Below are 12625 nucleotides of genomic sequence, written 5' to 3' on the forward strand. Positions count from 1 at the left end.
AAAAGTATTGTACCATGTTGAGAATTTACCGATTTGAGAGAGCAACCCTTCCCACACCCCAGCCTGTGTAAGAACATACAGGCATCCCTTAACCCCAAAACTACTTCCGCCCTCTTCTTGGAACATGTCCACCCTAAACCGAGGAACTATTCACCTGCATTTAGCAACAGTTGTTAAAGTAATTACAATTGATTAAAAGAATTTAACTAAAGAAAAAAAAAGATAATAACAATAGAAATAAATCCACCTTGTCAAGTTTTTACTCTCACACATTTGACACAATAAGTGAAATTACTAGTAACTCTTATTAAGAGAACAAAACAACCAATGTCTAACCCAGCATTGTATAACAACCCTTTGGCAATATAATAAATTGTTCTGTCCATTATGGTTCATAAATACACTTAGTGTATTTACGAGTTAGTGATCTACCATCATATACCTTATCAAACATCTTGTACTTGATTGAGGCTCTTAATGTAGGCGTCCACGTCCGCTGGTGTATCGAATACATGCGTACGTTCCTCGTTGGTCAAAAGCAGCCTCGCTGGATAAATGATCCGATGTTTCCACGATCCAATCTCCCGCAGCTTCTTCCTCATACCATCATACTGACGCTGATGTCTATATGTCTCTGCAGGCAGGTCCGGCAGGAAGGCTATCTTATTGTCCTTATACGTCAGTTCTTTTGTCGTCCTAGCGGCTTTCATGATGCCTTCTCGATCTCTGTAACTTAAGCACTTAATTATAAAAGTTCTCGATTGGTTTGCAATGGAGCTTTGCCTTGTGATTATCCTGTGCGCTCTCTCCAGGACAGGAGGGGGAATTTTCAAAATGTCCGATATAAACTTCTCCATGAAAGTACGTGGATCTGTACCTTCTTCTTTCTCAGGGATGCCGAGGATTCGGATGTTATTACGCCGACTTCTTCCTTCCAAATCCTCCACCTTTTTAGATAGAAATTTGGCCTGTCTTTCAAGGCATTCCATATCATTTTTCAATAAGGTGATTTCGTCCTCCGCGTTGGAGATTCTTTTTTCAGCCTCGTCAATTCGCCCTCCACATTTTTGTATATCAGCTTGAACAGCTCCTATTGCTGACATAATACCACCCATTTCAGTATGGAACTCTTGCTTGAACAATCGAATAGCGTTTAAAAGGTCCAAGGTAGAAGGCATTTCTGGGTTTGCAGGTTGCTTTTCTTGCTCGTGTTCATGCATAGCGTCCATCTGCCCTTCCTCCACCCCGCTTTCGTCTTGTGCCTCAGACGTAGTTTTTTGTTTGTCCTTTTTCAGTTTTTTAGGCATGTTAGCGTTCTCATATGTTCCCAAACGAACTATGTCAAAACGTAAGTTCTATTTTGGATTTACAGAGAGTATTTAACGAAAAAGACAACTGAGCTCGCGAAGCACGGGTCTCCTCACTTTGCCGCCATTACCGGAAGTCAGGTTTTGAATATTTTATTTTTCTTACATTTCAGGTTCTTACATTTCAGATTTTTAATAAGCTGCAGGAACCCTGTTCAGTGTGAGTGGAGAACAGCCAAGTCTCCTCCTCTGATGAACCTCCATCTGTGCCACTGAAAACAGTTCATCTGACTGTGACTGTAAACGTTTCCATTTGTCACTTCAGTCTTTACTCTGAAAAACAGGAAGCGAAATCACAGCTCAAACTATTTCTTTGTTTAACATTTTAAATGTTTATTTAACATTTTCAAGACTTCACGTTCAAAATACATTCAATAAAAACTTGATAAGGTAAGATTATTTATATAGCACAATTCAACAACAAGGTGATTCAAAGTGCTTTACAGACACATTAAAAAAATAAAATAAAATGAAAAGCATGATTTAAAATGGATTAAAAAAACAGTAGATAAAATCAGAACAGTAGATATAATCAGTAGTTAAAATGTAAGTTTTGAAATTTAAGCTTAAAAGTGTGGATTTGGTGTTTTATTCAAATGCAGCTGAGAACAGGTGAATCTTCAACCTGGATTTAAATAAACTCAGTGTTTCAGCTGATGTGAGGCTTTCTGGGAGTTTGTTCCAGATATATGGAGCATAAAAGCTGAATGCAGCTTCTCCGTGTCTGGTTCTGACTCTGGGAACTGATAAAAGACCGGATCCAGATGACCTGAGGGATCTGGAAGGTTCATACTGGGTCAGGAGGTCACTGATAACATGAAAACAGATTTTTTCATCCAACTGCTGAAGCAAAGCAAACCACTCGACATGAACACTGAAGTAGAACAGTTTAGAAAGCTTAAAATGGAACTAGGGAACCATTTTCATTCATAGTTGCCTCATCAGATCTTTACAGGAGATTCCATCTGAACTCTGTGGAGCCTGATCTCAGGAGTTTTGAGTCTCACCCTGAAAGCAGAAGAGGATCTTTCTGTCTCTGCAGATTCACTGTGATGGGAGCGATTTCAGCCCTGAGTGATCAAGGTGATGTTTGCACAGAGCAGATAATTTAGTGAATGTTTTGGGACATTGGTAACAGTGAAACAGTTTTTTAGTAACGTGGGATTGTTTGTGTGTGGTGTATGAACTGAGATTCCTGAAGCTCTTGTCACACTGGTCACAGCTGTAGTTTCCTTCCATGTGTGTACGTTCATGCTTGTTACAATGACATGAGCGTGAAAAGCTTTTGTCACAGTGTCTGCACTTGTATGGTTTCTCTCCTGTGTGGACACGTTTGTGTTCTTTAAGGTTGACTGCAGTGGTGAAAGATGACCCACACTGATCACAGAGGTGCTCTTTAACCCCACTGTGAATCAGTTCATGGCGTTTTAATCTACTTGATGTGGTGAAACTTCTCCCACATTCTTTGCAGTGTTCCAGTTTGTCTCCAGTGTGTTTACGTTGATGTGTTTTTAGGTTTTTTCTATGGCTGAAAGTTTTTCCACAAAGGTCACAGAGGAAGTTTTTCCCACCACCACAGTAATGACAGGGTTGAGAACTGGATCCATCTGTGTCGCTCTGCTTCTAAACAAAGACACAAAGACACAGTGTAAGTCAGTCCTTCAACATTTTTATCCTGAACGTCGCCTGAAATAAAGAGCATCTCTGCAGACGTCCAATTACATTTTACTGTTTCAGTTAACACACTCAGTTTAGTGGGCTGTAAAAACTACAATACTACCATCATAATACTACATTAATACTGTCCATCCATCCATTCACTTCCGCTTATCCTTTTCAGGGTCGCAGGGGGCGCTGGAGCCTATCCCAGCTGTCATAGGGCGAGAGGCGGGGTACACCCTGGACAGGTCGCCAGTCTGTCACAGGGCCAACACACAGGGACAGACAACCATTCGCACTCACTTTCACTCGCACATTCACACCTAGTGGCAATTTGGATTATCCAATTAACCTATCCCCACAAGTTGCATGTCTTTGGACGGTGGGAGGAAGCCGGAGTACCCGGGGGGAACCCACGCAAACACGGGGAGAACATGCAAACTCCACACAGAAAGACCCCGGCCTGATGGTGGAATTGAACTCAGGACCTTCTTGCTGTGCGGCAACAGTGCTAACCACCGTGCCACCGTGCTGCATTAATACTGATACTACTAATATGTTACAATAACATCTGACTTGCACTAAAGTACTACTATCCTAATATCTGCAGGGTACCAACACAGTGCAAAACTACTAATGTAACACTGCAATAATACTAATTTAATAACACTAACTGTGTAGTTATAACACTCAGCTGAATGGGACACAAGAAAAACACTACTACCCCCATGACACTGCAATTATAATATTAAATGAGTATTTTAACACTACTACTATACTAAAATACTATTATGTAACAACACAACTTTGTTAACCATAATAGAAGATTACTGAATGTTTGGTTTTGTACTTATTTTCATTTGTGTTTTATTTTATTCCATGTACTCCTAACAGAGGAATCAGGCTCTGTAAACAAAAGGCCATTTATGTGGAAATAATAACAATGTCATTATATACCAGGAAACTGCCTGAACATTAAATAACACCATCATATTAATTTTCAGCACTTTTAGTTTTTCATGATCCTGTAAACAAAAATCACAACTGAAATCACTTCATTACTTAAATCACGCTGCTGTTATTGTGTATATATTTATTTATATTTCTTCATACATTCTTATATAGTTCTATATTGTGTATTTTGTTGTACAGTTATTTTATTTTCAACTTTAATTTATATATTTTATCTTATTCTCCCAGTTAAATTTACCCTTCATTCTAATTTGTGTTGTACAGTTATTTCATTTTTAACCTTAATTTATATTTTATTCCTTCCTAGTTAAATTTACCCTTTTTAATTTTTCATATTTATTTCCTATCTTATTCATAGCCTTTTCCTATTTTGTTTTCTTTAGGTCACGAGCAGTTGTCCAAGCATTTCACTACATATCGTACTGTGTATGACTGTGTACGTGACAAATAAAATTTGAATTTGAATTTTTGAATTTGAAATGAAAATCTGAATAATGACTCAGAGCTGCTTTTCCATGCAGTAGAATTGCTAACATGCTAACACAGTTTAATGAGCAGAGTTGTTCCAAACAGTCAGGCTAAAATGACAACAATATAAATACCGTAATTGTCGGGCTATAAGCCGCTACTTTTTGCACAAGCTTTGAACCCTGCGGCTTTTAGTCAGGTGCGGCTTTTCTATAGATTGTCCATGATTTTTGTGATATCGTAAGACGATTTGTTTTGTTTGTTCCGCTGTTGTACGGCACTACGTTGCCTGGCGGAAGGATCGGGGTTCAAGAGTGGTATGTTGGTCACATGTCCATCCGCCAGGCAACATAGTGCTGTACAAGTAGCGCGAAAAACAAACTTCAAAGTAGCGCTATGCGTTCAGCGGGAGTCGTGGATGACGAGCGGCGATAAACTTGCGAAAAGCAAGTTGTGCTCAACTCTACCGGTGGATTCTGACAGCGTGGAAAAGTGTGCAAACATCCACGATCACCAACGGATTTCGAAGGGCTGGACTGCTGCATAATGAAGAGGAGGACACCGCCACGGCCCTTCAGAGGGTGTTCGACTCTGACACTGACAATGACAATGAGGATTATCTTTGGTTTTGAAAGTGACAACGAAGGAAAGAAGCTGAGAGTGGATGACGAAGCCATCCTGAGCCTGTTCGTATCCGACACTGGAGAAGAGGACTTTGGTGGTTTTAGTGCGCAGGAAGATGGTGGTGAATGACTGACTTTTCTTCTTGTTAAAGCCGCGTCACTGCACCTGAGCCTAAAAGGTAGTCTGAATCTATTTTTCTGGTGTGCTGTAGGTTATTGTTATGTACTACATTTGTTACTCATTTATGAAGCACAGCACATGTGCAAATATGTACCCATAACTTGATTTTCAAAATATTAATAAAAGGGGTGTGTCTCCAAACAGCCATCTCTTTCCTGACAATTCGCTTTGTGCATATTCTCTTACATATGATAAGTCAATATTGAAACACCTGCGGCTTTTGGTCAGGTGCGGCTAATGTATGTACAAAACAGGATTTTCCTCTGATTTTAGCTTGTGCGGCTAATATTCAGGTGCGCTTTGTAGTCCGGGAAATACGGTACATACCTCACAGTAACTGCACTTGTAGAGTCTCTTTCTGGTGTGGATCTGTTGGTGTTCTTTCAGGTAACGTGGAGCTTTAAAAGTCTTCTCACACAGGACGCATTTGTAAGGTCTCCCCTCAGTGTGGGTAAACATGTGGCGTTGTAACAATGTGTTGTTTGTAAACTGTTTGCCACACTGATCACAGCAGTACACTTTAACTCCAGTGTGGATGAGTTGGTGTCTTTTTAGAGCACTCTTCCAGGAAAAAGTCTTTCCACACAAGTCACAGCTGAACGGTCTCTCTCCAGTGTGGATGACCTGATGACGTTTTAGTTTAGCCTTCCCAGTAAAACCCATCCCACACTCGTCACAGGTGTGTTTTTTCTCTCCCTTTCTTCTGTGAGGTTTGTCAGCCTCCTGAGAGCGCTGACTTCTCGCTCCATGTTGGTCCTGCAGTGACAGAGATACAAACAGAGGCAGTGAGTGAAATGCAGTCGTGGAACAAACTCAACCTTCAAACTCCCTCCATTAACACTAGTTTTAAACCTGAAGGTGGAGTGTGGCACCAAACACCTTAAAGGTCTCTTATCCCCACCTGCTGGTAGTTCTAACACATTACATCCAACCTGGTGTTAAAAATAATTCATGACTGTTCAAACACTCTAAAATATTTTTCCTTTTTTTCTTTACTTTTACTCCCCACAGAAAAAAAAGACTTTCTACTCATTGTATTTACAAAACAGATTTTTTACTTTTGGTTTGAGAAATTTGAGAGGAGTCATTTCATCACTAAGGGCATCAAACATCAAACCAATTAGAGCCTGAAAAGTAACACATGAAATAATCCTGATCGTGTACTAATCACCAGGGTGTGAAACATAAAAAGAGATGAAAGAGGCAAAACTGTGAGTCATAGTCAGGAGTTAAAGTGAGACGTTGTTCTTCTTTCTTTTTTGCACAGCACCTGAACAAACAGGTAATTTCAAATGCAGCGTTTCTATCAACAAACATCAGCAAACACACAAACTGTTTGTGTGCAGTTTGTCTCACAGTGTGTTGCTGGCTAAAGGTCCAGCTGCTGTACATCACAGGGAGAGAAAAGGAAGAGAGCTAACTTCACTCAGAGATGGAGAAAGATAAGACACACAGGACAGGAGAGGAAGAAGAGAGGTTAGATTTAAAGGGAAGGACTGCTCAGTGGGATTTGATCAACTGGAGATTAAAGCTTACATGTAAGTCCTCATGTGTTGAAATCAGATATTGGGTCTGTACATGTGACATTGTGTTTTTTCAGGTTGTGAAAGATGCTGCAAAACAATCTGAGGCAGATTAACTGTGTTATTTAAAGACTGCATGAAGATCCTCTGCAGGTTAGTGCAGGATAAACAGGTTCGTTTGCTGAACTGTGATGGATTTAAAGTAAAGAACAGTGTGTGACTGGTGCACAGTGACTGTGGTGCTCATGTCACAGTTAGATTAAGTGTAGCAGAGATTCATTTAAACTGAAGCTCATGATGCTGACATTCATTCACTGAGTTCCACCTTCATACCAACAGTATAGTGTCTAATATAAAGACAGTGTACTGTCAGTGTAGAGGATGGAAATCAGCCAGGACAGCTCATGAAACATCTGCTGACATCTGGTTGAATTCAGTTGTGTACATCCACAGAGAGCAGCAGGTCAGCTGATCACAGCCTGTACTTGAAGAAAATCTACTGGAGCTCTCAACAGAAATTATTGTGAGCTGTGATTCTTTTCCCCACGCTGAGCCACTACAGCTGATTTTAGGGTTCCCACCTGCTCAATCCCACTTTAACCTCTTCCCTGCTCATGTTCCTGTTTAGAGGCAAAGTCACCCTCTACAATGTAGGCAACAGAAAATACACACATGTTTTATTTTCCTTCATTTTCCTTCATTCGGGCTGCTGTTGTGATGCTTTGAATGTGTATTTTTGGGGTGAAGAACAAAATGTTATGTCCATTTGATTATTAAATAATTTCGATGAATAAGCCTTACACATGTGCTGTGGTGTAGTCTTTCTTTGCTTGTGACTTAATAATGTTTGTAAACATAATAGTCTAAAAAAACAACATAATATACAACACAGTCATATAACAGGTTGGGAGGATGAGAGTTTTAGACGTGACTGATTATTTGGTGAAACTGTGATATTTTCCTCACCTCCTGTGTTGAGCTCATTGTTTCCTCTGTAGTGACTCAGCTGAGTCCAGATGGCTGAAAATGTTCCTCTGCTGCTCCGTCAGACTCTTCTCCTCCTGCTGATCAGCTGGGACACAAAACAGATCTTTGTTAGGCTCCACACTGCACTGAAGAGTCAAAGTGTCTCATATGTTCATCTGACAACACAAAGTACAAATTTCACTCTGATTGCTTGTAGAAATCTTGTGAGACGTGTTGTGCTGCAAAGTGAGGAAACTCTCTCACTCACTTATACTTCAGGAGGAACTTTGTGACATTGGCTCTAATATTCTAAGCAGCCCTTTACTATGACAGGGCCAGAAAGTCCTATTTGAAGGTTTGGGAGAAGGACCATGTTAAAGGTGGATTGGGGTTTATACACTTTGTTATGATACAGGTAAGGCTGTAAGAGCCTGAGAAAATGAAAAACAACTATTTTTATAGAGCCAAAAAAAGAAAAGATTTCTAAAGGGAACATTCATTTTATTTATTGTTATTTTATTATTATTTTCCTAAAATGTGTCAAATATATTTTCTCATCTAAATGTCCACTGAGATGTGTGCCAGGGGGCGGTAATGCTCCTTAACATTGGCTGCCAACCAGCCAATGTCACGACCACAACAACCGTGAAAATAGTGGGATTTACATTGCTGCTCAATCACAGCTGCCTGATTAATGGTTTTCATTAGCAATTTAGCAAAGTTGATGGTGGTGGTGTGTCTGTGTGAGTGAAAGACAGAGAGGGAGCGAGCGACAGATTTTCTGTTATAACCTTCATTTTATGGAGGCACAGTGTGAGCACTCGGGTCGCATCAGAGCATCGGGTGAGACCCTGCATCGTGACCTACCAACTTCTAACCCCTGCGAGTCAATCGTGCAGTTTGAAAATCGCACAGTGTCTGCCCAGCTTTAGGTGTACTGTCGTCCGAGACTTGCACCGCAGTGTTGGCGTTTGTTTCCCTGTTGGCCATGCTTCTTGTTGTGGTCATCTGTTGTCTTCCGGTATTTTCTCCGTAAGCGACCTTTCCTCGACCAATGAGATAAGCGGTAATCTGACTTGTCATACTCGAATTGTCATAAGTGTGCTGTCAGCTCATTGGTCACAAAGCAGGAGAGGGGCTGGGAATTATGTTTTCAAACAAAGCGTTAATTCCATTAAAAGTTATAGACTACTTTTGATTATCACTGTATTACGGGACAAAGTGCGTCCCTTATTAGCTCAATACGGGACGTGTACTTTTGTTTCTAAATACGGGACGTTTTTATTTTTTAAGGGACGGTTGGCAACCCTAGGGGTGAGTAACTCTGCTTTTAGCATGTTAGCACCCTAGCACCACTGAAGGAACAATGGACAGTTATTGAGCATTAATATGCAAATCCCCATGAACATTGAACAACAACCACTGATTAAAGCTCACTGATCAAATGCTGTGATTGCAGTGACTCCCCAACTCTCTGTGAATAGTACTCATGGAAATTGATCAGTGATCTTTGAGTAACGAGTTTTAATCAGCGGTTTCAGTGCTTTCCTTCCTGCTTTGACTGCAGCTGTGTTTGACACAGGAAGACATTTTTACATTCTTCATGATTATACTTTATTCTTTTTGGAGGAAGTGCAGCTTTAAACCTTCACATGATTCAAGTCAACCCAACAGATCAATCTGAACGATCACAGGTGGGAAAAACTTCTGTAGATAAAATAAAACCCAACATTCAATCCACAACATGATTAAAAATATGATTTCTCCAAATCACCAAGAGCTGCACATTAACCACCACAATATATTTTATTCTCTGTGCTTTCAAATATGAACACTGTTTACTTTCATCTGTTTCATTAGTTTTTGTTAACATCTTCCTGTGCATCACTTTACAGCAGCCAGACTCATTAAAATGAGACTTTGTAGGAGTTCACTTCCTCTCATGTGTTCATCCACAGCAGCTGGACAATAAAGTTTATTGGCTGTGTCCCAATTCACGCTTGAAGTACGCGTTTTAAGTGCGGTTACGTCACCGCCACGCGACGACGGCTGTCCCAATTCGAAGTGTACTTCAAATGCATACTCCAAATGCGCCGTCGATTTCCCCAAATATCAAGCGTGGTCCGGAGCACGCTTCGTGGTCCCATATATCCCACAATTCATAGCGCGGTGGTGAGTGTGGATAATTTTGCCGCAAAATACGGCAGAAGGGAGCGGCCGAAGAGGTTTCTTTTTTATTTCCAAACTTTATTGAAATTATAAAGTGAACAGTCAGTCATTCCAGCTCAGTTTGTACAGTAGACATACAAGGCAAATAAGCGTAACAATATACAGTACAATGAAATAGGAAGGATGAATAAATAAAGGACAAAAAAAAAAAGAAAAAAAAAAGGGGGGGGGGAATATGTGACAGACTTCATAACAACTTTGTACTTGAAAGTTGTGACAGCTCATTCGTTAAACATTTCTGAATGAATTTCAATCAATGATAAACTTTTTTTATTGGAAGTTAATTTAAGAGAGTTTAAGTAATATTCAATTTCAATCAAAAACAAATTAAATGATGGGGTTGAGTTTTGAAACTTACATTTATGTATGTGGAATTTCCCTAATAAGATGGAGCGGCCGAAGAGTGAACTGTCAAAAGTACTGAATATGACGTCACTTATTTATGTGCGAATGTTTAATAATTAAAGTCAGTCATATATGCACAAACACAACAAGCTGAAAGTCAGTGATATATATATATATATATATAATCTGACAATACTATAATATTGGCCATATCAAGTCAAGTCAACTTTATTTGTCAATTCTGCCACATGTACAGGACATACACAGAATAGAAATTGCGTTACTCTCAAACCCTAGTGATTAGAAAAATGCAAATAAAATAATTAAAAAGTAAAAATTTAAATAAATTTAAATAAATACAATACAATTTTACGTATAACAAAAAAAAGCTATGCAATATACAATATACAATATTCAAGTAAGAAGGCATAGTGGTGCAAAATAGGCAAATAGTGCAAATGGGGATTTAGTAATATTATATTTACATTACCGCAGTGAGATGACTTTAGTCTCATGAACAACATTAGCTAATTGTTATTTACTAACTAATCTTAAATGACTATTCAGCACAGAAATGAAGCCCAACAATCATGTTTTACAGTCCCGTGGTCTCAGCCTCAGATACTCAACTAATCAAAGTGATGTCATAACAAAAATGAATGACTAACAAAACACTTTTCTCCTTCATTTCTGTCAAAAAAAGCTGTATGTAACGTGTCTCGCGGTTAGTATCATGGTTGCTAGGCAACCTGAACAGCGCGACGAAGCGTATACCGTCCCATTTCACAAGCCTCTCACTTCCGCACTTCTCGTACTTATAGTACGCACCGTACGTAGTGCGCGTACTTCAAGCGTGCAGACCCTGAATTGGGACACAGCCATTGTGACAAATACAGGCCATTTCACTTCCTCTCATGTGTTCATCCACAGCAGCTGGACAAACTTATTGTGACCCTGATACTGCAGCAGATCGCTCTCATCCATTTCCTGTTATCACTTCAAATAGAAATGAGGCTGTAGAGGTTTGGTGCAGGCAGAAAAACAGCTGCAGGGACAATGAAAAGACTTTTCTGCTCCAACTTCTCCCAGCATGCTGAGCTAATGATTAGCTGGTGTTTTTCTCCAAACACTCTCTCACTCTTCTCTCAACGTGTTCACAATAAACTGTGAACAGACACCGAGGAGAGCAGCAGAAGACCTCATTCAGGAGCTAAACTCAACATGAACTGAACTCACAGTAAAGTTAGCTCGGTGCTTACCTTTAGATGAGCCCACAAACCGAGAGAAACTCCGCGATGAAGCTGCAACTCTTTCCAAACACAGGAAACAGATCAGGGAGCAGAGACCCACGTGGTTCACGCTGATCTCAGCCACGATCCAGGAGACAAGGGTGGGCAGATCGATGCAGATATCGATCCAAACGTTGGTACTACTTTATTCTCTTTGAATGGAAAAGCAGCTCTCTGTGCAAACACCTCCTCTCATGGAACATTCTTACTTTGTTTCGCAACCCTTCTTCTTCGTCTTCCTACAAATTGTATTTGTCGTTGTCAAACAACAAAATGGTGAATTACCGCCACCAACTGGTGTGGAGTGTGAACTGGAACGTCGACCAGCAACAATTTACTTTACTTTTAAAAACTGGAATAAGGCCTGATAACTTTCACTTCTTGAGTCCTTTTGCAGTAAATCAATAAGATTCAGTTTCATTTTTATGTTACTGAGGTTTTGGATCAGTTACCTTCTCACAGTGTAATATAACATGCTCTACAGTTTCCTCTTCTCTTTTTTGAATGCTTTGAATGGAGGTTATAATCCACCATCACTGAACTAAAATGAAACTCATATGTCGTGTCCAAATTCATGGGCTGCATCCTCCTGAGGTCGCATTTGTAGACCGATTACGTCACAGCGACGCGCCGAAGGCTGTCCAAATTCGTAGACTCCTCCGAATGCAGCCGACAAATGCGTCCTCCTTTTCCCCGAATTTGAAGGATGGGTCGGGTGTGTCCTTCGTGGCCTGCCATATCCCAGAATTCATAGCGCAGCCCAGCCAAACTCCAGTTTCCAACAATGGCGGCCGCTACTAAGTTTTAAAATTACTCATACTAATCTTTCTGGGTCACAAAATAAACTTTTAACATATTTTCAGGCGAGAAAGTAGTTGTGTAAACATCAAATATCTGCTCGGTTTATCAAGATATCGCATATTTGCAAAAGTGCTTCGACGTTTTCGGAGGCTTCTGCTACCCACCAGCTCGATAGCTAGCCGGGAGCTTGAGGGTTACTGAT

General features: G+C 40.1%; 1 protein-coding gene across 3 annotated transcripts; it reads right to left on the reverse strand.

Moving 5' to 3' along the window:
* Positions 1-1675: 1675 nt before the first annotated feature.
* Positions 1676-11844, reverse strand: LOC147321743 (uncharacterized). 3 transcript variants are annotated; one of them, XM_086305874.1, is made up of 4 exons: positions 11593-11844; positions 7760-7865; positions 5598-6026; positions 1676-2987 (listed from the first exon to the last, which is right to left on the reverse strand). In XM_086305874.1, the coding sequence occupies exons 2-4, from the start codon at positions 7775-7777 to the stop codon at positions 2412-2414; spliced, it is 1023 nt and encodes a 340-aa protein (XP_086162000.1). In that variant the 5' UTR covers positions 7778-7865; positions 11593-11844; the 3' UTR covers positions 1676-2411. The 3 variants fall into 3 exon arrangements, with proteins under 3 accessions (XP_086162000.1, XP_086161998.1, XP_086161999.1); XM_086305872.1 differs by having other exon boundaries at positions 1676-2990; XM_086305873.1 differs by lacking the exon at positions 11593-11844 and having other exon boundaries at positions 1676-2990; positions 7760-7927.
* Positions 11845-12625: the final 781 nt, after the last annotated feature.

This window comes from Aulonocara sp. 'chitande type north' Nkhata Bay, linkage group LG9, assembly GCF_057382095.1.
Source record: "Aulonocara sp. 'chitande type north' Nkhata Bay isolate Kocher_YH1m ecotype deep benthic linkage group LG9, A_spYH_male_GT1.1, whole genome shotgun sequence".
Taxonomy (NCBI): Eukaryota; Metazoa; Chordata; class Actinopteri; order Cichliformes; family Cichlidae; genus Aulonocara; species Aulonocara sp. 'chitande type north' Nkhata Bay.